The 26,686-nt window shown below is 32.2% G+C and overlaps 4 protein-coding genes across 7 annotated transcripts; 2 read left to right on the top strand and 2 right to left on the bottom strand.

Annotated features, from left to right (window-relative positions):
* The first annotated feature begins 71 nt into the window (after positions 1-71).
* Positions 72-2,567, top strand: Mt2 (tRNA (cytosine(38)-C(5))-methyltransferase). 2 transcript variants are annotated; one of them, XM_088266515.1, is made up of 3 exons: positions 72-248; positions 924-1,399; positions 1,887-2,567. In XM_088266515.1, exons 2-3 carry the CDS (start codon positions 1,016-1,018, stop codon positions 2,349-2,351), a joined length of 849 nt encoding a protein of 282 aa, XP_088122641.1. In that variant the 5' UTR covers positions 72-248; positions 924-1,015; the 3' UTR covers positions 2,352-2,567. The 2 variants fall into 2 exon arrangements, with proteins under 2 accessions (XP_088122641.1, XP_088122640.1); XM_088266514.1 differs by lacking the exon at positions 72-248 and adding an exon at positions 270-833.
* Positions 2,568-4,385: 1,818 nt separating this feature from the next.
* Positions 4,386-9,059, bottom strand: JTBR (jumping translocation breakpoint protein JTBR). The gene is made up of 4 exons (XM_088266517.1): positions 8,815-9,059; positions 8,299-8,459; positions 7,489-7,582; positions 4,386-6,276 (listed from the first exon to the last, which is right to left on the bottom strand). The coding sequence occupies exons 1-4, from the start codon at positions 8,868-8,870 to the stop codon at positions 6,111-6,113; spliced, it is 477 nt and encodes a 158-aa protein (XP_088122643.1). The 5' UTR covers positions 8,871-9,059; the 3' UTR covers positions 4,386-6,110.
* A 650-nt stretch (positions 9,060-9,709) lies between these two features.
* ND-23 (NADH dehydrogenase (ubiquinone) 23 kDa subunit) lies at positions 9,710-14,488 on the top strand. Its single transcript, XM_088266459.1, has 5 exons — positions 9,710-9,816; positions 10,146-10,333; positions 12,084-12,224; positions 13,642-13,740; positions 14,250-14,488. The coding sequence occupies exons 1-5, from the start codon at positions 9,780-9,782 to the stop codon at positions 14,409-14,411; spliced, it is 627 nt and encodes a 208-aa protein (XP_088122585.1). The 5' UTR covers positions 9,710-9,779; the 3' UTR covers positions 14,412-14,488.
* A 144-nt stretch (positions 14,489-14,632) lies between these two features.
* LOC148305549 (deoxynucleoside kinase-like) lies at positions 14,633-26,163 on the bottom strand. 3 transcript variants are annotated; one of them, XM_088266457.1, is made up of 6 exons: positions 26,106-26,163; positions 22,074-22,241; positions 19,084-19,253; positions 18,852-18,988; positions 18,132-18,226; positions 14,633-18,011 (listed from the first exon to the last, which is right to left on the bottom strand). In XM_088266457.1, exons 2-6 carry the CDS (start codon positions 22,206-22,208, stop codon positions 17,856-17,858), a joined length of 693 nt encoding a protein of 230 aa, XP_088122583.1. In that variant the 5' UTR covers positions 22,209-22,241; positions 26,106-26,163; the 3' UTR covers positions 14,633-17,855. The 3 variants fall into 3 exon arrangements, with proteins under 3 accessions (XP_088122583.1, XP_088122581.1, XP_088122584.1); XM_088266455.1 differs by lacking the exon at positions 26,106-26,163 and adding an exon at positions 25,900-25,984; XM_088266458.1 differs by lacking the exon at positions 26,106-26,163 and adding an exon at positions 22,764-22,847.
* Between the last annotated feature and the right edge of the window lie 523 nt (positions 26,164-26,686).

The following is a 26,686-nucleotide window of genomic DNA, read 5'->3' on the forward strand; positions in this document are numbered from 1 at the left end:
AACCGGTTTACATAAATAAATTGAACGTTTATCGTTTTCATTGAAGCGGTTCTTTTTTTTTGTTGATAAATAATCAAAGATTACAAACAAAATACAACTGTCGCCACCATATTCTAAGGTCACCATCGAGTTAGTCCACTAGTAAAGTTGGTCAATGTGTACAGTTTGATAAACTTATCTGAAGAACGAAAAATAATAAACACCACCAAATATACGAGATATTCAGAATGTCCGTAATGAGAGCTAAGGTAACATACTACATCAGCTACATGTTCGTCAACAATTACTGTTACCATGATCCATTATTTTCCGTATTATTTTTTGTTGTTTGTAAATTTAGTATAGTTTTCAGTATAGTGATTTGCCGTGAATATTTAAATGTATGTGTTATTGTATTGACCCTTTTCAACAATAATAACAGCTTTTGTGCGGTTTATTGCTATGTTTTTAATATAGGGTTATTGTTTTTGGAGGATAGATTCGCGGTTCTAGTTCAAAAATCTAGATCTCATTTCTTGGAACCGGGTCAGAAAAGACCAAAACTAGGTAGCGTTCATTTCCTTATACTGCTCTCCGGACGATCACTTCCATGAAGTTGTATACGATAAAAAATCGTATAATCAAACGCAACCCCGCCATGTGCCATGTGACAGCGCAACCGGTCTGTCAGTTTTCTGGTTTATTATCTTTGCTGTCAATTCCAGTATGTGATCTTGTTGTCAATCTTTGAGTCTGTCATAAATTACAATCAAAACACCTATTTATCAAGATGGGTTCTCACAGAATATTAGAATTATTCAGTGGCATTGGAGGCATGCATTTCGCATGGAAAGGTATTAAAATACAGTGACGAACAATAATTACTTTGTCCGTGAACTATGATTATTATTTTCGTATATAATAAAAATAATTACGATTTTCAGATTCCGGTATAAAAGGAGAAGTAGTTGCTGCTGTGGACATAAATACGGTTGCGAACCACGTTTACATACATAATTTTAAACACGTCAATATTATGAATAGAAATATTCAATCATTAGATGCTAATTTAATAAATAAATTAAATCCTGATGTTCTATTAATGTCACCTCCTTGTCAACCTTATACAAGAAACGGCTGTCAAAAAGATTCCGGAGATGCAAGGGCATTTTCCTTTACTCATCTACTATCTATCATGAAAGACTTGGCTTCACTGAATTTTATTTTGGTAGAAAATGTGAAAGGATTTGAAACATCTAATTCCAGAGAAGCTCTCATAAACACGTTAAGTGATGCTGGTTTTCATTACCAGGAATTTTTACTAACACCTCAGCAATTTGGAATACCGAATTCTCGATTAAGATATTACTGTCTAGCTCGGAAAAAATCTTTTAATGTTTCTTCTGAAGAAGCTCCTATAGTGAGTATATAAAGATTTCTATTTACAATAATGTATCTATAACTACTACGGAAATGTTTCCCATTGATGTATTATTTTCTCTGTCTTCATGGTGTAATGGTTAGCATGTTTGGCTACCGTGTTGGAGGTCCCAAATTTGATTCCCAGGGGGGGGTCAAATAAATATAAGTGATTTTGATTTTGATTTCAAATAAATATAAGGACCCTGGATTGGTCCCTGAAGCGCAGGAGTCACCTTGCCTTCAAGTAAGTAACAATCAAGATAACACTGCGCCAGTACGATGCAGTGCCTTATGGATAAGGATTAGAAGGAGAATAATTTTTATTTTATACGTTATTACTCTTATTTCCAAACAACTTAAATGAATAACAAAAACAAGAATAAATAACAAATCATTCAGCACAACAATTGCAAATCTAAAAATGACAATTTATAACATATTATATGTTAGTGTAATAATAATATAATATGATCTTTGTTTTATAGATGTACGATTTCCCTATCAAAAATGTTGAAAAAGCCTACACTATTACAACTATCGTCGATGAAACTTGCGATGACTCATATAATCTCCCCAATAAATTCCTGAAACGGGCTGCCGTCTTAGATATCTGTTATCCTAATTCTGACAGATCATGTTGTTTTACAAAAGCCTACACACATTTCCTGGAGGGAACAGGGTCGGTTTTTACAAAATCAACTCCGGAAGAAGTAAAAAAGGCATTTGAAGCATGCAACAAATTACATAATGAATCACAAGAATATTACGATTGCTTGAGTAAGCTAAATCTTCGATTTTTCTGTCCCAAAGAAGTGTCTCGCTTGATGGCATTTCCAAGTTCATTAACCTTTCCGGCAGATGTTAGTAAAAAACAGCGCTATAGATTATTGGGAAATAGTATCAATGTCAAAGTTGTCAGCGAATTAATAAAATATTTGATTGAAAGTTAACTGCTGTTTTAATTGTAATGTATACTTATTTTGCTGTTTTGTACATCATGTAAACAACTTAACTCACGCAAGCTCGATGGGCTGATACCTCCCCTTAATTGTTGTCATATTGCTAACATTCAATAATGAATATTATTGTCATTTTATTTATTGTTTCGGCATTAACTTTGTGGTAAGACATGTTACAATGATTAAAGAAAACACTTCATTTTTTTACCACTTGAGTTTTATTATAGACTACATGTTTCAGAAGTTAAACTTCCATCATTCAGGTCTGTATAATAACTAAAATATAAAATTGTTCTATAAATAAGGAGAGGGGAAAGTAAGGGGAAGGGGTTAGTCAAGGGACGGAGTTTGAAAACAAAGGAAAAATGGAAAGCAAAGGTGAAGAATTTTGAAACAATATATTATTTAATAAATTATTATTAGAATTTAGGTTTTGTTGGATTTCTAAATTTTCAAAATAAATGTTCCAATTAGACCAGTTGTATCATACGTGAGTGCGCCAAATTATAAACTTTGTAAATTACTAAATCATTTAATTATATGTCATAAAATTTTTCACCAATATATAAGCATAAAGAATACTTTGGAATTTATCGAGAAAACTAAATATTTGAATATTCCTTCTAATGCTAAAATTATTTCATTTGATATTGTAAATTTATTCACAAATGTCCCAATAGAAGATGCCAAAAGTGTTTTTATGAAACTATTATGTGATTGAGATTTAGATGATTTGTACGTAAAAGAAATGACAAGAATTTATGATATTTGTACATCTCAAAATTATTTTGAATTTAATAGCTTAATTTATGAACAACGAGACGGACTTCCAATGGGTTCTCCTCTTTCGCCAGTATTAGCTGATATGTTCCTTAATGATTTTGAGACAGAATTATTAAATTCTAGTCATCCTATTGTAAAAACATGTATTTTTAGATGGTTTAGGTACGTTGATGACATTTTTTGTATTTTTATTGGGACTGATAGACAACTAGATTCATTCCTTACCCACATCAACACATTACATAATAATATTAAATTTACTATGGAAAAAATGATGATAATACCCTTAATTTTCTTGATTTATCGATTAAAGTTATAAATAATAAATTAGATTTTAGTATATATCGTAAACCAACACACACTGACACAGTCATTCCAGCTGATTCCATTCATCCTATTTCACATAAAATGGCCAGTTTCCATTCATTATTAAATAGACTAATTAATATCCCCCTCAGTAACTCAAATTATAATCGTGAATTAAACACAATTAAACTAATAGCAAAAAACAACGGGTATAATAACGTGCTAATAGATAAAATGTTAAAAAATAAAATTAAAAATAATTTAACCAAAAAATACATATATTCAGCTCCTAATAATGATTCAATCAAAATTAAATCTTGGCGAAAAATTTTATATACGGGTTCAATAACTAAAAATATTTCGAAAATCTTACCCTCCCATATCCAACCTGCATATTATACAAATAATAATTTACATAAAATCCTCGATAACTCAAAATCTAAAATTGATTTATTACAAAAAAGTGGTGTATATGAAATTTCGTGTGGAGATTGTGATAAAAAATATATTGGCCAAACTGCGAGAAATTTAAAGATTAGAATTAAAGAACATCATAGCGGTCTTGTTAGTAATTATTTTTCGGAATTTGCAAATCACATAATAGATACTAATCACTCATTTTACTCTCATAAATTAAAATTATTACACCTTGTTCCATATAAAGGCCAAATTATGAATTATCTTGAAAATTTAGAAATCCAAAAAAACCTAAATTCTAATAATAATTTATTGAATAATATATTGTTTCAAAATTCTTCACCTTTGCTTTCCATTTTTCCTTTGTTTTCAAACTCCGTCCCTTGACTAACTCCTTCCCCTTACTTTCCCCTCTCCTTATTTATAGAACAATTTTATATTTTAGTTATTATACAGACCTGAATGATGGAAGTTTAACTTCTGAAACATGTAGTCTATAATAAAACTCAAGTGGTAAAAAACGAAGTGTTTCTTTAATCATTGTAATATTATTGTTACTTATATAATTGTAACAAACAATAAAATAATAAATAGTTATCAAAATAATAAAACGATTAATCTTCTTTGCTTTGGTGATTTAATGAAACATAAAAAAGTACATATACTGGTTTTAAAAGCTCATAGGTATAAATAAAATAAATTAACAATCCATTTGGTGTGCAATATATTTATAAAAAAAGGATTAATATTTTTTGGAACCTATCTGTAGTAGTGAAATTTTACAAAGGGCCCTTTTTACTAAATAATTAAAAATTGTTTTGTACCACAGCCATTTCCATAAAAGGAAGACATATTCGAAATGATTTTTCAATAATTATTGATGAATAATAAATTATGGTAATTTTTTGACATCTCCACATTGATGAATAAGAATATGGAAGTCTGGGATTACAGGGCTGTCATAGGCTGATTAAGTGATCACTTAACACATGTGCAACATGGACCATTCTACCAATAATTGACAACCACACTACTCAAATTTTGGAAGTCGTACATATATGATCAATCTCATGACGTTCCATCACAACAGTTTTCTATGTTTGGATTTAGAGAAAGCTTTTATTAAATGTAAATACCCAAACTTACATATTCTTCATCTATGTAAAAAATGTTAAAAAGTGAAGAAACACAGATTTGAGAACACAGAGACTATTTGGACACACTCAAAATGTTGTAAATAAATGATTAATTTTAAGCATTACACATTTTTAATGTGCATTCAATGTTTTGGGGGCAGTTAGAAAATGATCAGGTAAGAACTTAAATAGCCCACTGGACCGAAAAAACTAAGGAACTTTTAAATGAACCAATGTCATTTTGACATTGTAAAATAATTAAAATTAGTTCATTATACACAAATACATAACCATATTGAAAAGATTTTGTTTAATCTAATTGAATATTGTAAAAACAGTATTACAACATGACTGCTCAACAAATTTACAGCGCTTCAAATCTCCTGAAAAGTATTCTCTTGTCCTTTTATCTGGGAATGTAAGAATTATTTGTATTCTTCTGACCCTTATCCGCATCCAATGGTGCATTGGGCACTGTGTCAAATAGAAGCAATGTTTTCCTGATCGTTAAATACATGAAGGAAAGGTGATCACCCTTGCGCTTCCGGTACCAGTCAAGGGTGATATTAAATCAATTTTAGAATGAAAAATCACTAATATTTATTATGACCCTCTCAGGAATCGATCCCAGCATGGTAGTCTAGCGCGTTAACCACTACATTATGGAGGCGAACAATTTGTATTATCAATTTTGGCGGATTGATTGTATTAGCCACTTCTTCATTATATTCACATTATTTGTCTCTTGGTCACAACTGTCGTCAAGAAAAGGCGATTCAGTTGGCTTGGCCATGTACTTAGCATGCCTCCCGAGAGCCTTAATCAAGCTTTTACAAGATATCAGGTTTACAGCGCCTAGGACAATCACTGTCGACAATTCTTCGACAGTTCTTGTCTAAACTTCAGGATGCGGACCTGATTGAGAGGATGCAAAGGAGCTGGCGGCCAACAGAAAAGCCTGGAGACAGTTTGTTCGCTCCTTATGTGGAGCATATGGTAAAAGAAGAAGAAGAAGAACATTTGTTTTAGTATGAAATATTACATTTATATTTATATTCTTGTTTTAATGCAGAAGAATCACATTGTTAAGATGTTCGGTTACATCACATCACGAGAGTCCATTAGCAAGTTGATTGCTGACCCTTATCATTGCTTTCCTATTAAGTGTTCGTTGTCGGTAAACTACAGTAACGCACGATATCACACCGAGAAGACAAGTCCATCCCATGAACTTCCAAAAGGCTCTTTCTTCTAAATATGCAACCTTATCACAGCTGTAAAGGAATAAGAAAAATGAATATTAATACATTTTTAAATCTGCGTTAGACCCAGTACGAGTACACAAGCTTATTTTAACACATTGTTGTCGGGTGGTTTTTTCATCTACCCCGACCCTATAATACTAATTCAATCTTCTTCAAACCCTTATCCACACCCGATGTGCATAGGGCACTGCATCATATAAATGTAGTGTTATCTTTATCGTAAAACATGAAGATAAGGTGATCAGCCCTCCGCTTCAGGTACCAGTCCACGATGGACCAATCAAGTTAAGTCGGCAGCAGCCACCTCGGCGGTTGGAGCGCTACGTGCAGCGCATCAAGGGATAGCTGGAGAAGAGTCATTGCTTCCACAATGGTCACAACCCTAATGAGGAATAAGACAGAGAAGAAACTAATTACAAGTAACCGCAAACTCAATTCTGATCTGTGCAATGTTTTTTAGCGTCTCTCGCGCTATACCAAAAGTAAGCAAATAGAATGCTTATAAGTATCTCACGCTCTCTACCAACAGTATGTAGAAGATGCTTTTAAGCATTTCCCGCAAGTGTTAAAGGTCATAAAAATATTTATATCCCGTCCAACCACTGGTGTATTTAGAAGTAACAAGTTACTGAAATTTAAAAAAAATACATATATCATAAATGACGCTTCATGTTTGAGTTTACGGGAACCATGTGTGAGAAAGCTTTTATTTAGCGGAGACCATTTTATTTAGATGTATGCTCTTGCATACATCTAAATAACTTTCTATTTAACATCTAAATCAGCTTCCTAACTGGATTACTTTACATAGTGGGAGACGCCTGAAAACATAATTTTCATTATTTTTATGTAGTGTTCGCCTCCGTAGTGTAATGGTCAGCATGCTCTGCTACCTTACTGGAGGTCCCGGGTTCGATTCCCAAGGGGGGTAAAACAAATATAAGTGATTTTTTCACTGTAATATTTATTCAATATTACCCTGGACTGGTACCTGAAGCGGAGGGCTGATCACCTTTCCTTCATGTGTAAACGATCAAGATAACACTGCGTTTATATGACACAGTGCCCTATCCACCATTGGGGTGTGGATAAGGGTTTTATTATGTATTATATTATTATTATGTAGATGAAAAAATCCAGATTTGTGAACAAGGATTTGAACACACCCGAAAACGTTGTGAATAAAATAATCTGGTCAAATTAAAAGCTGCCTATTATTACCTTCTAGTGACTATTTTGCCATTTTTGCATTTGAGAAGCTCCTTATAATGTGTGTGTATACATACTCCAATGCTTTTGCTTTTGATTTCGAATTCTGAAAATGAAATAAATACAGTAAAATTTCTCATAAAATGTGAAACATTTGATAGAATGTACAGGGTGACCTCAACTTTCGCACATGATTGGTTCCTGAAAATGTGTGTGAAAGTTAAATGTTCGAAAGTAGAGGGATGTAAAAAGATAATAAAAAAACACTAAAAATTGTACTTTAAAATTTGCATTTATCAAAAATTACTAAGTACATATTGAATAAAAATTATATTTTCTTAAAACTAGTCAAGAGTTAGTTGGATTTTAATATTTTTTTCTTTTCTTCATAGAGTTCTGTAACATGAAGTACTATTATGAATCGCCCTACGCACTTGCGATATGTGCTCTCTATTGGGATCACATTCTTCCATAATTTTTTTAATGTCTTGAGACGCGTAAAAGCTCCGTTCTTATTTTTATTGTTAAGATTCTGATGCTTTCTTCAGGTTCTTCTTTCTAACTTTGAATTTGTACATTATTTTCATTATCTTATCGATCCATTAGAAATTCATTAGTCAAGGGTTCAGAATGGGATTCAATCATCTCATTAGTATCTTTACTGTTATAATAATATGTTCACTGCACGGAAACAAAACATTTTTGCATTATTGCCAAAATATATATTTTTTTAATGTGCGAAATAGCGAATTGTGTGAAAGTCGAATGTGCAAAATACGAGGTCCGCCTGTATACAATAAAATACTTTTTTTTTAAAGTTACCCGTGCATGGATGACATTCTTTCACAATAGTGTATTCTTGATGAATCCAGCATGTCGAATTATTTTCTGTTGGAAAGGTTTTACCATCCTGAGTCAAATTTGAGCGAGATAAACTATCTGATGCAAACTGCGATTCAAGTATAAGAACCACAATTGTCAGTCTGAAATAATAAAAAAATAAGTATTTAATTATAACAAGAAATGAATTTGTGAAGGAATAATAAAGTAATCTTTAAACAACTTTTCAAAATAATATAATTTTGATGAAATACAGCAAACCATAGTAGTTTATCGCAATTGGATGAGACAGAGTTGGCCGCCGTATACTTTTTTCCATAATAGGTTGATTTGTGAGCCCATAAATTCACTTATTAAATACATCCCCGTGTTTGTGATTTCTCAAGTACTCCATTTGCAAAGATATGTTTACAACTCCATTTGCCCTATCTATTGACGGAAAAAACAACAGTTTGTTTTTTAAAGGTATTAAACATATAAAACAAATTAAAAACTTACAATACTAAAAAAACGATCCCGATTATCATGCATTTCTTGGGACAAGTTTCAATCATTTTGAAATTGTATTTATTTGCATGATCAAACTAATCAATATGGTTGTTAAGATTCAGAATGTCAGATAAATGTAGCCTAAAATATTAAATCAGTTGACAATTCGTTCTAATTTAATACGCACATCTGACAACATCAGACAAGCAAGAAACCACAGCAAGAAACTTCACCAAATTTGACATACATTTTTTGACGTTTTAAGAAATGTAGACAAATGGAGATTTAGTAATCATAGAGAAATAATTCCAAACCTTTATGGTAGGGACTGACTGGAGCCATTTCGTCGTAACGTAAGGATAGGGACTGACCGAAACATTTCGTCGTAGCGTAACGTCGTAACATCGATCGCGACGAGCACTCCGACTGTGGATGGAGCGCTCGGCTCGCTATATTGACGATACGAATGCTCGCATCGTAACGTAACACGTTACGATGAAATGGCTTCGGTCAGTCCCTATCATTAGAGTTGTAAATAATACGAAAAAAGGAAAAAGTAATCAAGAGATTCCCGGGAAGATTCCTGGGATTCCTTCATTTTACTTGGTGATGGATTGATTATTTCGAAACCGGGAGCATTGAAGTAGTGTTTTTTCAACACAAAATGAAAGATGAATGATAAACATAATATATTATTCCTGGGAAGCGCTACTGCTCGATTTTTTTAAAAAAAATTGATTTTTTTTATCTCAAAAATTACAAAAGTCTGCTTTCTTTCTTTGTTTTTACATATAAAATTGTTCAAGTGTAAAATAATAATAATTTTTTATCGGGGTTCAGTTAAATTTAGCAAACCATGGCGCAAATCGTTAAACATGAATTATGAACGCATTCTGTAGATTCTGTAGGCAGTTTCTATGGAAACTAATTTGACGTTTTGATTTTTGACGGGATTTTTAAAGATTCTTCGCAAAATGTCCTATGTCAAAATATTTAACGCTGCAGTAAGGGGTAATGTAATTGTTAATTAATACTTATATTTATCGTATGTAATGAAGTACAGTGATTAATCTGGATACTGAACAAACAATAGTGTTACGCAACTGTCAGATAGCTCCACATAACCTATAGGCTTACAATAAAAGAATTTTAAAATTATATTTTTTTATAACTGCGCAATGTTTCATTTCACACATGGCTTTAGCGGCATTTTATATAAACATTTAAAAACAAACGTACTCAGTAACAACGTAAAAATCTGGAGTGTTTTTACAATGTTTATATTTTTTTTCTATTTCATTCACCTTATTACAAATTTTGATTTTTTTATTGTATTTCAGTGGGAAGCAAAAATGTGCGACTAATGAGTAATGTTCCTTCCGTTCCATCGTCGTCATCTGGGTACAAGTACGTGAATGATGCGGTGGAAGACATGAGTTTCACAGCCATAACGAACAGAGCCGCTGCCACTATGTTTTGGTCAGAACTTTTTCGCGGTGCGGCAGTGACATTGGCTCATATCTTCAAGGTAAATCTTTTGTTTTTATTTTCATTTCTTAGAATGTTAATTTCTTTACTAAAACTATAATTTCGATGGCTTTAACTTTATTACGAGAAGAAACAAAAAATAATATGTTGAATGTATTCAAATCTTTGAAGTGCACAAATACTGGATTTGATCATAGAGAGAGATATTATTTTTGACATCTCATCAAAGATGAAGAAGAATATGGAAGTCTGGGCATTTACGGGGCTGACGACCGTCATAGGCTGGTTTAAGTGATCACTTTACACACGTGTAACATTCACCAATTCTACCCATTATTGACAACCACACTACTCAAATTCTTGGAAGTTCTGTAAATATGAACCAATTTAGAAACCTTGTTCTTGAATCAATAGAACTTCACTAGAGACATCTATTGGTGAGATGTAAAGAAGCTTTTTATTAAGCAGAAACTCTTATATTAGTATGTGAGAGAGATATACATTAAGATATTTACCATTTATTTTGCAAAAATCTCTAGAAATTTTACATCTCACTCGCATGTCAACAGGTGCTTGGGTATTCAAAATGAAAATTCCCAGTTTTAAGTGATATGGATGTTCAATTAAAGGCCAATATATGATAAAACGCAACTTTATTTTCTTTAAACGCAGGTAACATTTGAGACATATTTTTTTTTACTTAAAACACCGTTTGAACTGGAAATTTAAAAAAAAAGTATTTATTCAAAGTAAACATATGTTTCAAAAGAAAAAAGTTATTGAAAGGTAAGGAGTTTAAAAACTTTCCTCAAGTGTATAAGGTGATCACTTAGGCCAGCCGATGATAGGCCACGAGCCCTGTAAATGCTCAGACATCTATATTCTCTTCTCACAAAGAATTGCTTTGTTTCTGTTTTTTCCTTAATTTCATTCAAACCCTTATCCGCACCCGATGGTGCATAGGGTACTGCATCATATAAACGCAGTGTTATCTTGATCGTTAACACATGAAGAAAAAGTGATCAGCCCTCCGCTTCAGGTACCAATAAATATTAGAGTGAAAAAAAAAAACAAACAAAAAAATTGTTTTTAACACGTTGTCGTCGGGACACGGCATTTGCCGTTTTTCGCGGACTGTCGGTCAACTGCGGGACACGGCAAATGCCGTTTTTGTCGACTGTCGGTTATCGGCGGGAAACGGCAATATACGGGTTTGTTATCAGCGTGAAATAAAACGCGTTGAAGGGTAATCTGCTACCTGGGTGCTAGGCGATAGTCTGTTGACGTTATTTGAGATGTCTTGTCCAGATTGGCTAGTGTGTCGCTTGTAAAGGCATCCCCAGAAATCTAGAGTTTTTATGCGATCTCAATCTCAAGTTTAGTTTGAGCCATTTCACGTATTGGACTATTTTTCATACTGCTCGCACTGTTTTGTTTACTGTTTGGTGTGTTATTATTTGAATATATTAGCATTGTATAGGGAATGATACCTCGGAGGGGAAGACTATTTTTTATAGTTTACAATGCTTCTAAAATTGTGAAATACGGAATACTTAATTAAAAATTATGATTATAATTTATTTTTGATGATCAAATGTCATATATGATTTCTTTGAAAATTTCAATCGAAAATATTATTTGGTTTAGAAATTGTGTCAATTTTAAGAAAGCGATATATTTTTGCGCCAATCGCGAAAAACACCCGCTTTAGGCTAGAGTATATTGTTCGAAGCGCCCGACTACAATGTGTTAACTGGTGTTTATTATATCTTGGGGGAATTTTATTGTAGGAACCAGCAACTATCAACTACCCGTTTGAGAAAGGGCCCCTCAGCCCTCGCTTCCGTGGTGAGCACGCTTTGCGGAGGTACCCCAGTGGAGAAGAGCGCTGTATCGCTTGCAAGCTGTGCGAAGCCATCTGCCCAGCTCAGGTACCGAAGATGTCGCAATGTTAAAATGTTAAACTAAAGAGCACATTTTAATATCAATCTTATTTTGATATGAAACATTTTGACCATTCTGATTTGGCGAATTGAATAAAATAATCATTAATTTATATAAGGTATTTGTAAATTAATTCAAGGTGCCGGGTTGTGGTCCCGTGGTTAGTGTCACAGTTTCTGGGTTCGAACCCACTCTACCACAATTTGATACCTATTTTTAATAATGAGCCGCTTAAGCTCACAGGAATAGTATGAAATTGAAGTATTTTTGTAAATAATAAAACACAAATATTTAATAGATTTATATTATCCACTGACACTTCGTGATGGAATTGCATTTTTAATTTATTATTAGATTAAAACCAATATTTTTAGCTTTTCCACTTTTTTATTTGACCAGCGACCGGGTTTCGTCGTTACCGACATCATCAGACTGGTCCAGACCAGTCTGATGATGTCGGTAACGACGAAACCCGGTCGCTGGTCAAATAAAAAAGTGGAAAAGCTAAAAATATTGGTTTTAATCTAATAATAAAAAATCACAAATATTTCTTTAAAAATTAAAAAAAAACAACTTTGGCACATGTAGGAAAATTTTACTTAACGTAAATAACTTTGTGTTAAAATGAAAAATTACCTTATTTCATAAATACTTTAAAATACTATTATTTAGAATATAAATTTACAATATATCCACTTGTTGTATCAAAAATTTTACCTCTTTTCGTTGCAATTTCCAAGGTGAAATAATTTTTTTTTATTAGATGTACTGTACTGACATTTCGTGGTGGAACTCCATTTTATATAAAAAAAAAATAACTATGTATACAGTTTTTTCTACTTTTAATTTATTTGACCAGTGACACTGGGTTTTGATTTTCATTACAGACATCATCATACTGGTGGGAGGCTGTCTTAATTTACATACAACAATCCATTTCTATAATAAAATTACATAAAATCCTACTTAACAAAAGTAATATGTAATTATTATTATAATACGCTATTAAAATTAATTTGTCAGAATAGTTACATAAAATTATGGTTTTCAACCCCTGTCTTGTTGTTCTAGTAACACAGAATTTTGTCTAACCACCCACCAGTCTGATGATGTCGGCAATGATGAAACCCAACACGGGTCAAAAAAAATAAAAGTGAAAAAACTAAATGGTTGTTGTTTTATTACTTTTTTTGAAAAAAAAGTTTGTGTGAAGAGCATTAATGAACGATGAATAGCACTATATATTTTTGAAAATTAATATAGCCATCATGCAAACAAAATGTCCATCATAATGTACTATACAAAATATATATATGTTGGTTTTTGTATTTTTTTTGTCGCCTGTAAAATTCTTGTATTTTTCAAGCTTCTCTAGTACATACTTATATTTGGTTTTGTTTTCAGGCTATTACTATTGAAGCAGAAGAACGTGCTGATGGTTCCCGCAGAACAACTCGCTACGATATTGATATGACAAAGTGTATATACTGTGGATTCTGTCAGGTATGCAAGAATGTTTGTGTTTTTTGTTGTTGTTGAAGAAGTTACTATGACTATCCAATAAGTTCTCTCTATTAACATTAATAGTCCTATAGAAATGGAATATATACTGTGGATTCTGTCAGGTATGCAAGAATGTTTGTGTTTTTTGTTGTTGTTGAAGAAGTTACTATGACTATCCAATAAGTTCTCTCTATTAACATTAATAGTCCTATAGAAATGGAAAGCCAAAGGTCTGTTTCTTTAGAATGCAACTAATAGAAATTAATCATTTAATGTACATCATTTGTGCAAATTGGGCAAGAAGTGATATACAGTTGACCTGCTGTAAAAATAGATAAACTGCAGCCGTTGATGAGTGGTAGTTTGTTCTTGTTGTGTTTGCCTTCGAACTAGTCACATAAGTTCCTTCATACATAAGTTAGTGTCTGCGGTTTCAATTAGCTGCATCCTAATTAAATCCACCTTTAGAGGACAGCAATCCTTGTAATGGTTAAAATTTCAAATTCTAGGAAGCTTGCCCCGTCGATGCCATAGTAGAAGGACCCAACTTCGAGTTTTCGACAGAAACTCACGAGGAATTGCTATACAACAAGGAAAAACTTCTCTCCAACGGAGATAAATGGGAGAGTGAAATTGCTTCAAACATCCATGCCGATCATCTCTACAGATAAATTTAGAAATTTGGTAAATTATTTAATTTCTGTTAGGGAAGTTAGTGTAAATTATTAATAAATGTGTCACCAATCAATTTTTATATATTTATTTATCATTTGAATAAATTGACAAGTTTAAAATGAGTACAAACAAAATATTGCAATAAAACAAATTACACACCTATATAAAATTAAAGTACGTGTTAATGATCAAATATATTAATTTAATTAAATATTAATCCAGGATAACCAAACACAATCTAACTATTTATTAGACCCAGTGTTGAGAGTATATGTATTACACTCAGAGGTTTGAGACAGGTGCTGCAAAACTTTTAACGTCAGCTTTTAACTTTTAGCTTCGAACGTAAATCTATCTTTTTGAAATTGTTTAGATAGCACAATTATTAAGGTGAACAGTTTATTAACTAGCTTCATGTCAATCAGTCATTTTCCTGTACAACCACAAAGGGCTAGAGGCAACCATTATTGAAATATAATAGAGAAATTAGTTTAAATTAAAAATAGCTAAGTAAACACACAGAGTCTAGCTATTTGTAAAAAAAGCAGACATAAGACACAAAAATAAATATAGAACCTTTATATAATAAATATAGATCCATAGTTTACTAAATTTTTAATAAATAAACTTTGGTTTAAACAAAAAAAAACATGTATCTATACTTATAAAACTAAAATGAAATGATAATCAGTAAATAATTTTGAATTCAATAGAAAACAGATAATTGCCTCTGGCAATTTTAGATGCTATTTATGTTTTATATGAATTTTACACAAATTGAGGATAGTGCTTAAGTATTTCAAATCAGGAATTTTAAATTTAAAAAACAAACAAAAAATTAAGGTCAGAGTTTCATTAAATCAATAATAAAATATAAATACATATATTTGAAGTATTAACATACACGTAAAAAAAAAATAACATCAGTCTTATAATAAAGGTTGTATAAAAATATTTAGGACATATTTTTGTCCAAGTTTATCGAGATACTTATAATAATGTTATATCTAAGAAATTAAAAATTAAACAAACAAAAAAATTAGTAGACATTGTTACTTCCGACTGGGTGGTAATGAACTGCAAGAATTTTTACAATTGTGTAAAAATTCCTGTTTAAAAGAACCATTCTGTAAAAATTTAAATCAATTTAAGTTAATATGTTAAACAAATCTTATCAAGTCAAATTGATTAACTCCTTCAGGGTCATTATTAATATTTTTCACTGATATCCTAAAAGATACAAAGAATTTAATTTTTTTTTGCAATAATAAAAACAAAAATCGTATATGTTTGAACACATTCAAAATAGTTTTTTAACTACATATGTGTGCAGTTTGATTTCGAGAGATCAAAATCAAATCTATGGGTTAAAAATTTATGTCATTCTGTTATAAGAAGCAATCTAAACTGTACAATTGTGTTGTTATTTCTCAAAACAGCATTCTTAATATAAAAACTGTTTTTAAAAAAAGCAGATAGCTAATGAACAAAGTATAGGGTGAGCCATAGTTAGGTGAATGATAAAAAGTTTCACAATTTCCAAATAGCACAATTTTCATACTTCTTTGGCAATTTTCAGTCTGGTTTTGATTTTTTATAAATGGCAGATAAAATAAATTTGTTACAAAATTAAATACATGTCAAAAAGTGAGTAGAAATGCAAAAAAAAATAGGGCTATTTTGCAGAAATATTTTGTGAACTTGTACATAAATTGAAAGCTAATATTCAATGTTTTGACAGGAACACTGAGGCATGTCTTAGAAAGTGTCCAAACACAAGTCATTTATTTGCCGAATATAATTTTTACACCTAAGCAAAATGAGCTGTAGTAATATCATTAAAAGATAGCCATCACAGTTTACATTTTTTCTTTTAGTGATTTAGTAATTCAACAAACAAATCATTCATTACTTAATAGCTTACCGTATTTCGCTCACTCCTTTCAACAACGTCATATATCAAAAATTGACAATTTTCAGTTGTGCATGTTTTTAGAATGCCCAGAAAATGTTCTATATCCCAGCAAAAGCGGCATATTTTTAACTTAATATTTACCCGCTACAGGGCAGAAAGTGTTGTTTTTGCATTTTGAAGAAAAGGTATTGTTTAATTATTTTTTTAAATATACTAAATATTTTTCAAATGGAGAAAAAACAGATCTGTTGCACAGTAAAAAGTTCGATAAGTGGCTTGATATTTATTTTTAATACATTTCATTATATTCTTAAACTTTAAAAACGATCTCCTGAAAAATCAAGTTTTTTGATATATGTATGATGTTGTTGAAAGGAGTGAGCGATATATTAAAGATTTAATAATACTCATTTGATGGGTCGATATGTTAATTTAAAAATAATAATAAAGGCATATGATGAATACGATGATAAAGGCAAGCAACTTTCAGTTGTTGCTTTAAAGAAATTAGTAAAAATACAGTCAAACTCGGTTATTACAATCATGGAAACATTGACATTTTGGATATATAATGAGGAAACATTTGTTGACATTTTAGTTAATGAGTTTCTTCATACATTTGTACACTTTAAAAGCGAGCTACTTCTCAAAAAATCTTAAAACTGTTAATGTGCGGATTGATAAGTACCTAATTGGTATTTTTGCTGATAACATCAAAAAAGTATCCATGCATATGGTTGAAATTGCATGTAAAACATCCAAGCTTTATGAAGTCAGTAGGTATCTACTTGCGCTGGTGGCTCAGCACTTCATCACAATGAGAAAGTGTCTTTAAATTTGTGAATAGGTGGAAATCATTAGTGAAAAAGAACTCGGCATGAAAAATGTTAAAGTGTATAAAAAGTTTTCATTTTCCACAGTGTCAACATTGGGGAAAAATAAGAATGTCCTTTTATATGCATTTGAAAAGGACAGCACGGACATGAAAAATATTAGGAAATGTGATCATACAAATGTTGATGAAGCTTCGCTACAATGGTTTTGTACCTAAAGAAGCGCAGGAGTTTCCAAATTTTATAGAAAAAGTAGATTGACAGAAAAATATGATATGTGTGTAATGGGTGTATTGCATATTCTTATTTGAATTGCTACCTTTTGTGTTATGTGACCTTTCCAGATACTTCATGTCATTGGAATGTTTATAAAAATACCTATTCTCTGATACATATAATGAGTAACCCTTTTAACAAGCAAATTCAGTCGGTCCCATCTTCCCGTAATAACCGAGTTCGTGTGTATCATGAAAATTCTGTGTAAAAATAGATTAACACCGAAAAATCACTTATTGTTTTGTCCTAAATAAGATGCTTTCGTCTATTTATAATCATTACTAAGCATCTCTGACAAATCACTTACTTTATTCACATCTGTGAGAATAAAGTTATGAATATAGTTTGATTTTTGGTTACAATTGAAACCTAATGATTGTCAATACAGAAGTGAGACAGTTAAAATGAATCATTGGTCAGCATTTTTCGTCCCTATTTAAACCCATAATGGTCGACGTGTGATCTTCCAGCTGCTTGAGTACTCCATCTAGATCTTGATTAGCATCGATAGTAATAACTTTACAGTCAACTTGTTCCGGAGTGTTGAGCCATTTCTCGTACGAATCATGAACCTGTTGAATTCAAACAAGTTAAAGGAAGTTTTAAGCAATTCGTGTGTTGGATGCGATAATAAGGATATTTATGAGAAATTCAAATAAGTTGAATGGTATATTTCAATTAAATTTATGAACCTGTTTGAGATAGTCCAGGGGCACTTCAGATTCTTCACTTCGTCCTCTCTTCATCATCCTGTGGAATACAACTTCAGGAGTGGTGCGTAAGTAAACTGTAAAAGAAAATATTTTACAATAATGTAACAAACATCGCCAGGTGATATAATTTCATTAATACAATAATTTGGCGGTGGATACTTTTACTACTGAGCCTTATTCGCAATCAATGGTGCTAGGCCACTGCATCAAATTTATGCAATGTTAATTTGATTGTTTATTATATGAAGGTATCAGGTGATCAGTCTTGCTCTTCATAAATATATTTATACATCCATACATTTTCTTCTCTTTGATTTTTACCTATTTTTTACCTATCTGCTCCCAATGGTGCAAGGCAACGTGTCAGATCAAACCAATGCTTACTTGATCGTAAACTATAAAGGCAAATGATTAGTCCAGTGCTCCAGATTCTTGGATATACACAAGAGTGAACTATATTTGATTAGTATAGGAGCATGGGGTGAAGGCCCGTTACTGATATATGAGTAAGATGGAGGAGAATTAGTAGATGGAAAAGGAGTTTGGCAGTAATGCCTAGGGCACTCAGGGTTAATACCTGTACTTGAAAAGGTTAAATATTATTTTAATTTCATTTGGACTTGTGTCCTTGGGACGTTGTAGGATGGAGAGAGGTAGTTATTCCCACTGATAGAAAAATTAAAATTTCAATAATTTCACCTATAAGATCTAAGGAGATGTCCATGTGCTTCTCAACCCAATTGTACCAGGCTACTAGTGCTTCAAATTCACAACCTTTCAGAAAATTGTTTCTTCTTGCATTTTCTATGAAACAGTATCGACTATTCTGCACCGACCTGTGTATACAAGCATAAAAATAACATTTTATTATAAAATAAACACTTTTACAACGTTGAGTAGTGACCTAGTCAAATGGTACATATCATTTTACCTTTCAAACATTTTAACTTCCGTGAGATCAGAAGATGGCGGGCTGGTTTGTATCTTGAGTCGGGTGAGATGGACATAATGCTGGAAGGGAAAATTCCACTTCTCCAGATCCGAGTAAAGAAGACCGAGCAAGTTATGTCCCGATACATTTCTCCACTGGTCTATCGGCTCCTGTATAAATAATATGACAGTCAAAACAAATCATAATTTGATGGAGCAGTTCTTGGAAGATAATAAAGTGAAATAAAATGTACATGCAGTAGTCAAAAGCAGTCTGCCTCCGTAGTGTAATGGTCAGCACGCTCGGCTACCGTTCTGGAGGTACCGGGTTCGATTCCCAGGGGGGGTCCAATAAATATAAGTGATTTTTTCACTCTAATATTTATTCCATATTACTTTGGACTGGCACCTGAAGCGGACGGCTGATCACCTTTCCTTCGTGTGTTAACGATCAAGATAACACTGCGTTTGTATGATGCAGTGCCCTATGCACGATTGAGGTGCGGATAAGAGTTTGAATGAAAGTCAAAAGCAGTGCTCCGCGGCCAGTGTGCCTTGAGCAGGGGCGTGCATTCCATGTGTGTAGTCAGAAAAGCAGTGCCTATCCTAACTTATCCTCGTGACATATAAAAACGCAACCAGTACCTACCCTACCTTTCTGAGTAGTACCTAGCTTACCTTACTACCTACCTCTACCCCCTACCCTAGTAAGCAGTACCTAGCTTACCTTACTACCTACCTCTACCCCCTACCTCTACCCCCTACCCTAGTAAGCAGTACCTAGCTTACCTTACTACCTACCTCTACCCCCTACCCTAGTAAGCAGTACCTAGCTTACCTTACTACTTACCTCTACCCCCTACCCTAGTAAGCAGTACTTAGCTTACCTTACTACCTACCTCTACTGCCTGCCCTAATTAATTCTCTGTGCACACCACTGGCCGTGGCCCAGATACAGGTGTGCCTCGGCCGAATTCAATGTATTTGACATTTTACATGATGTAATTTAATACCCAATAATAAATTATTTTTCACAATATTGTATATTTTTCAAAATGGAGTATAGAATTAGTATAATAACTAAATAATTTTTCAATGCTCTACATATTTTAGCTTTTGGTGTGTTGCAGAATTCTAGGAAGAATTTTTGTGTGCCGTAGGTGAGAAAAGGTTGCGAAGCACTGGTCAAAGGTATGCATAGATGCAACATTGAGTGTTTGCTTTAATTTTTTATGGCCTTTGTCTCCAATTATATTGGCTGATAGATTATTACGTTAACTGACTGAAACGGTGGTGTTGGACAAAATGTGTGCAGTCTTGGGCACTGAACAAAAGCTTAAATGAAATCAAGACTGGAAGTAAACTTTAAGATTAGAAAAAGCTTATGATTAGTAATTCCATACTTTTATAATAATACTAGCTGTATTCGGCCAAGCGTTGTCGTGGCTCAGTCTGGTTAAATACAAAATATTTATTTTGCAATGCTTGTGAAGCAATGAAAATATAAATCTATGAAACAACAATGCAATAAAAAACATTTAAAATATTAAGTGACAGCAGCTGTCAAGAAGAGAGCAGATGCCATGAGTAAATTCTTAGTATTGTGTGTTGCTGTTAGGTTCGCTGTCATTGCGGTCAAAAAGGGATTTTAATTATCTACACAGATTTAGATAAAAAGGTGCTAATTCAAATGCAATGCTGTATCAAATTTTCAAAGCAACCAGTGAATTACTTTAGGAGATTTAAGATTTTGAATACAAAAATATTTACATTTTAACTATATGAGCATAAAAATAAACTAGAAAATAATGTTATAAAATTAATATTACATATGTTAAAAAAAAAATTAAAAAATTTATACAAAGAATCACGAAAGATCTCGTACTTTTTAATGTTGTGATTGCTCTGTTGATAAGCTTAAAACTAAGTGTCACACATAGCTAATTTATATTCAAATTTTAATACTTTGTACAGTAAATACTCAATATTATATGAAACTTGTAATTGTTTTTTTCTATACAAAATTCAGTTATCAAACCATTTAAATCAATCTAATATAAATACCAGACAAAAAGTCCTGCATTTTATTCCTAAGAGTCAAAATAAATGCTTGTTTTCACTCAAATATTTATAAATTATTATCCTGGACTGGTAACTGATGTGCAGGACTAATCAATCACTGTCTTTATATAGTTAATGAGCAATTTAGCACTGCATTTTTTCAGTGCAATGAGATTATTTTATTTTATTTGGTAATTTTACAGAATAGTTACATCAATCAAGTCATCCACACAAAAAATTTACACAAAAATTGGACATTTGTGAATTTGTAAAAATACCTGGAAGAGGTACTGGAGGGAGGAAAAGGGATCAAAGCTCAAGTCAAAGACAAATTGTATGAAACTAGGGGACACACTACTATATAAATGTCGAGTGAACAATAATTGTTAGCAACGAGAGTCGGAAGAAAATATGGATAACTTCACATGAATTTTGAGTTTTTGTGGATTATTAGGGCGTTTGTGCACTACAGGAATTTTGCTGTCCGGCAGTCCGGTTAGCATGATAAAAAATTGATTGTTTTTGAAGGCTTGGATTGGCTTGCGATTTTGGCTGTTCTTTTTCGGTGCACGATCATGGTGCGATCACGAAACTAAACACAAAACTGTCGTAGTCGCGTTTATTTTTAAAAACCGGACTGCTGGACGGTAAAATTCCATGTTGTGCACAAACACGCCTAAGCTTGTGCACTATACGGAATTTTACCATCCGGCAGTCCGGTTTTGAAAAATGAAAGCGACGACGACAGTTTAGTGTGATCGAATTTACGCTCAACGTATTCACGCACCGATCAGAAGAAAGATCAGAACAAAAACACAAGCCAATCATCCGTTTTATATGCTAACTGACGTGCCGGACGGTGAAATTCCGTGTAGTGCACAAACGGTCTAACTGTGTCATTCTTGTTTTGAACTAAATGATTTGACATACCGGATGGACTTCGACTGCATTCCATTTTTGAAAGAATTTGAGGCAGGTTGACTTTCCAGAACCGATATTGCCCTCTATGGAGACTCTAAATGGGCGTGGCTTCAAGTTCAACTTTGCAAATGAGGATCGTGACATTGCGCTTGGGAGAATGGAGCTCAAGAGTTGTTCCTGGAATAATGAAATAAGTCATTAATAAATCAATAAATATATAAACTTTATAAAATTAAACAACTTTGTTTTAACCACTTTTTTATTATTAGTACACTTTAACCTACTGGTTTCGACAAGAACCTTGTCATTATCAGGGTTTTTTTAAATTCTAAAACATCAAAATACTCATACTGTTTTTAGGTGATTCCATTCGTAGTTGTTATTTGGGGTTGCAACAATGCATAATAAAAATAACATTTAGGATTTTTAACGGAGTGTATGGAAGTTTTTGGTAAAAGAATGTAATTAATTATGAGTATTTTAATTTTTTAGAATTTAATAAACCCTGATGATGACAAGGTTCTTGTTGAAACCGGTAGATTAAAGTGTACTAATAATAAAAAAAGTGGTTAAAACAAAGTTGTTTAATTTTATAAAGTTTATAAAATGTGCCACAAAGATCTTCGAAAAGCATTCAAGAAATAAATAACTATCTTACATTCTCAGAATTAACCATATTTATTTTAAAATTATACATACAAGCAATTTTATTTTGATGGAAGATATTTCAAACAATATTTTCTGTAGTTTATGAACACTTCAACCACAATAATGCACTAATATGCACTTGACTCGAGAAGCGAGTATTTATATGTAAAAGCTGGTATTCCCCTGACTGTATGCTGTGAATGATATAGATAAGATATTGGAAAGATAAAAATAGGAACCTTTCTCAATTGTATATCATTATTGCCCATATACAAAGCCTTGTGTATGGGCACAGGACTTTCCATGTGACGCGGTGGAACGGCGTTCCGGCACTTTTTTTCATTGATAATTTTTTGTTTTTAGTTTTAAAAATCAATTAGACGAAACAATGTTTGTGCCTACGTAATTACAATATTTATTTATATAATTCTTCAAAATGATAAAATATAGTATTGTAATGAATATTTAAATGATATTTAAATATGATTTTGACATGAAGTGGTGACATTTTGACATAAGGTGTATGAAAGTTAATAAAAAATACATTTTACAAATGGAAATACAAAAAAGTATTTAAATAATGACTTATTTTATCTGTGCAACATCGCGAGTTCAATATTGCACTGTATTAATATTACCCACAAAAGAAACAGCTCATGCGAGGATCATATTAACCAGTCTTGCAAAGCACCATTTCTTTGAATACATGTGACTCAAGTCATTGCGCCTGTTAAATGGTTATAAGAGTTTGGTACGCAAAATGTTTTTATTCCCGAATACATGAACTTACCCATAAAACGGACATTACACTGCCATCTATATATTGTGATGTAAAATAAGATTTTCTAAGTTTATTAAAAAAAAGAACAAACAATTTTGTTATACAGGATACAGTGGAACCTTTCATAAATAGTAATTTGAATAATGAGCCTAAAAATGTGAAAAAGTTGCTCCTCAAATGGGCAAAATTACGCAAAACGAGTTACAGAGAAAGTAAATGTCCCTTTTTCATGATATTCACTTGTGATTCAATTCAATTCAATTCAATTCAATTCAATTTAATTCAATTTAATTTATTCAATAAGTAATATATACATTACAAACTAATATTTAACGCCTATATATTAAAAAACAAATTTAAAAGTAAGCAAGAAGACTCTTGTTAAATGTGTAGAAGAATCCCGCTTCGGAAAACTCCTTCGGACACATGAAACAGATCAATATCCAATGTGATATTGTTCAACATAGCGGTAGTTCTTCCTTCAGGCATAATCATCGGCAGGTTGTTCCTGTGTATAGGAATGTGAAACAATCTATGCCGAGGCTGTCTTAGGTAACTATCGGGAACATACAGACCAATGCTCCGGAAAATTTCAGGATTATCGATCATACCGCGCAACAATTGAAAAAAATGCATAATCAAATACACATTCCTTCTAGTCTCTAAACTATTGTAGCCAAGGGATATTGTATTGTATTGTAGCCTGGAGAACATGTATTGTAACATGACTTATGTCTAACATGTATTGTAGCCTGGAGAAACTCGGTCGGTGATCCGCGTAACTCAAACCAAAAAAAATGTTTCCCTTAATGAGTAAGATTCTGGAATGAATTATTTAAAGGTTAATTTATCTTTATATCAAAACAGACATTCCTTATACTGGGATGCCCCATTGTATAGAGAAATTTAACATTATCTGTTTTTACAGAGTATGTATATCAAAGAATACTTTATTAGATAAGGTTAAGTAGCATCAAAGATTACAGATTACACATAGCACTAAAAATAAGTTTTTTTTTTGTATATATATATATATAGATATTTTATAAGACATTTAAAAAAATATTATTACAGGGTCATATAAGTTTTATATATCGTGATTAATGTGACAACACAAGATAAAATATATCATTATATGTACAAAAATAAACTTTTAATTCCTAATGTAAAGGTTATCAAAACAAGTCAAATTTACTACACCAAATGACAGTATGAAAGCAAAAGCACAATTTTATAATATTCAATAAGGATATATTGCTAAAAAAAAATAACTAACCATCACGTCGCTTCTCCGCAGGGGTAGGCAGAGAGAATAGAGCGCCACACCACTCTGTCCTTGCAAACATTCTTCGCCTCTTCCACGTTCATGCATCTCCTCATACATACCCGCCGATTGTTACGACTCCTAACCTGACCACTTTCAAGTATTTGGCATACCTGATCGTGCCATGTTTTCCTCGGTCTTCCTCTGCTTCTTTTCCCACTAACATTCGCTTCATAAATTTGTTTAACCGTTCTTTCCTCACTCATTCGTTCGACATGTCCAAACCATCTCAACACACCTTTCTTAATTTTATCGATAATGCTTATCTCAGCTTTGCATTCCTTCCTTATTTCACTATTCGCACATCTATCATACATCGTTTTGTCGCACATTCTTCTGAGAGATCGCATTTCGACTGCATTCAGTCTACTTTCATCCTTCTTTTGCCAACTCCATGTTTCACTTCCATACATTAGAGTTGAAACCAGGACTCCGTTGTGCACTGCCAGTTTAGCTTCCGCTGATAGGTTTTTATTTGCTATAACTGATTTCAGTGCACCATTCACTTTGTTCCCAGCATTCACTCTCCTTTCTATGTCTTTATAAATCTTTCTGATGAGAAGCTGGTATTCCGTGTAAAATAGAGTACAAAGGGTTAATGATACAAGGTGTGGGAAAATCTTTGGCTTGCATATTTGTCATTAAATTGAGTGATTTTTTTTATTTCTCAGATTGTGATATTATAGTTGGAAATTTCTACACGTTAATGTAACTTCTTAGTTCCAAAAACAGATCGCTCACATCATGTCGTTGGTCTATAAAAGCAAGTAATTCAAAACATTTGAAGCAGTGATAAACTGTAAGGATTTCAGGCGTTTCCGATATATTTTAGGTTTTAAATAAGCAACTCAAGAAATATTAAAAAGCAAACCAAGAAATAATAAAGTACACTGATGTTGTGTTACTAATAACTGCATTATAATAGAAAATCAATGAGCATAGAACGCTTTTACAAAGCGGTCTAATTATTATTTCATCATTTGGTAATATAAAAAACCAAGAATATAGATAAAATATAGCCCTACAGCCATTACACAGACTACTAATAGAACCATTATATGTACATATTACGATATACGTACTTTGATTATATTACTGAACATTATACCAGATGCCACTAAAATATTCGCGCCAAAATATTAACGATATTGACATAATGACTTCGTATGTCATTGAAATACAATTAACAGTTGCCTTAAATTTTAAGAAAGTAAAAAACTTATGTTATGTAAAGTTGATAGCGCTATATTATATTATTAGCACTATATTGTTGTTTAAATATACATACTTCGTCCCCGATACCACACCGCCGTCAAAACGGATCCCGCGAATTTAGACAATAGCACAGACAAAAATAGAGTTAGTCGGGGCTACAAGAATTTTATTTCATAATAAAATAATAAAAAAATAGGTACTTAATTAGGGTTACCTGACATTTTTCAGATTATAGATACAAAAAAAAACAACATCCTCCATACACGTGGAGGAAAGAGCGCCTGTGAGAAAGAAATGTGAAGAGCAAAGAGGAAGCTAGAAAATACTGAAAACTGGAAAGTTTTATTTATTCATTTTACATTTTATTTCTATAATGTTTGTTATGGTTTTCTCAATTTTAAAAAAAAATCATTATAAATGAAATTGATGTGATAGATTTTCCAAATCGTAACCAGCAGATTTTTTGCACAGTGTTTAGTGAATTTGACTCCTACTTGAGGTATCGGATTTGATTATCAGCAATGTTTAAAATGAGTATTTAAAATTTATTTAAGGAATTATAATTATTTTATAATTTACTCTATTCTAGTATCTAAGGCTTTAGATTTCAATCTTTTTTGAGTAAAGTTTGATAAACGCTAAACCACTTCGATA

Source organism: Brachycentrus maculatus, unplaced genomic scaffold (genome assembly GCF_059751285.1).
Source record: "Brachycentrus maculatus isolate JH-2025_06_01 unplaced genomic scaffold, ASM5975128v1 h1tg000269l, whole genome shotgun sequence".
Taxonomy (NCBI): Eukaryota; Metazoa; Arthropoda; class Insecta; order Trichoptera; family Brachycentridae; genus Brachycentrus; species Brachycentrus maculatus.

Coding starts and splice junctions, on each gene's coding strand:
- ND-23 (XM_088266459.1), top strand. CDS start 9,780: ATGTCCTATGTCAAAATATTTAACGCTGCAGTAAGGG. Junction 10,334..12,083: donor CATTGGCTCATATCTTCAAG/GTAAATCTTTTG, acceptor ATTTTATTGTAG/GAACCAGCAACTATCAACTA. Junction 13,741..14,249: donor TATACTGTGGATTCTGTCAG/GTATGCAAGAAT, acceptor TTCAAATTCTAG/GAAGCTTGCCCCGTCGATGC.
- JTBR (XM_088266517.1), bottom strand. CDS start 8,870: ATGATTGAAACTTGTCCCAAGAAATGCATGATAATCGGGATCGTTTTT. Junction 8,460..8,814: donor GGGATCGTTTTTTTAGTATT/GTAAGTTTTTAA, acceptor TTATTATTTCAG/ACTGACAATTGTGGTTCTTA. Junction 6,277..7,488: donor GGCAAAATAGTCACTAGAAG/GTAATAATAGGC, acceptor ATTCCTTTACAG/CTGTGATAAGGTTGCATATT.
- LOC148305549 (XM_088266455.1), bottom strand. CDS start 25,920: ATGTTCAGTAATATAATCAAA. Junction 22,242..25,899: donor TGTTCAGTAATATAATCAAA/GTACGTATATCG, acceptor TCATTATTCCAG/GAACAACTCTTGAGCTCCAT. Junction 18,989..19,083: donor GAAGTTAAAATGTTTGAAAG/GTAAAATGATAT, acceptor TTGTATACACAG/GTCGGTGCAGAATAGTCGAT.
- Mt2 (XM_088266514.1), top strand. CDS start 770: ATGGGTTCTCACAGAATATTAGAATTATTCAGTGGCATTGGAGGCATG. Junction 834..923: donor CATGCATTTCGCATGGAAAG/GTATTAAAATAC, acceptor TACGATTTTCAG/ATTCCGGTATAAAAGGAGAA. Junction 1,400..1,886: donor CTTCTGAAGAAGCTCCTATA/GTGAGTATATAA, acceptor TTTGTTTTATAG/ATGTACGATTTCCCTATCAA.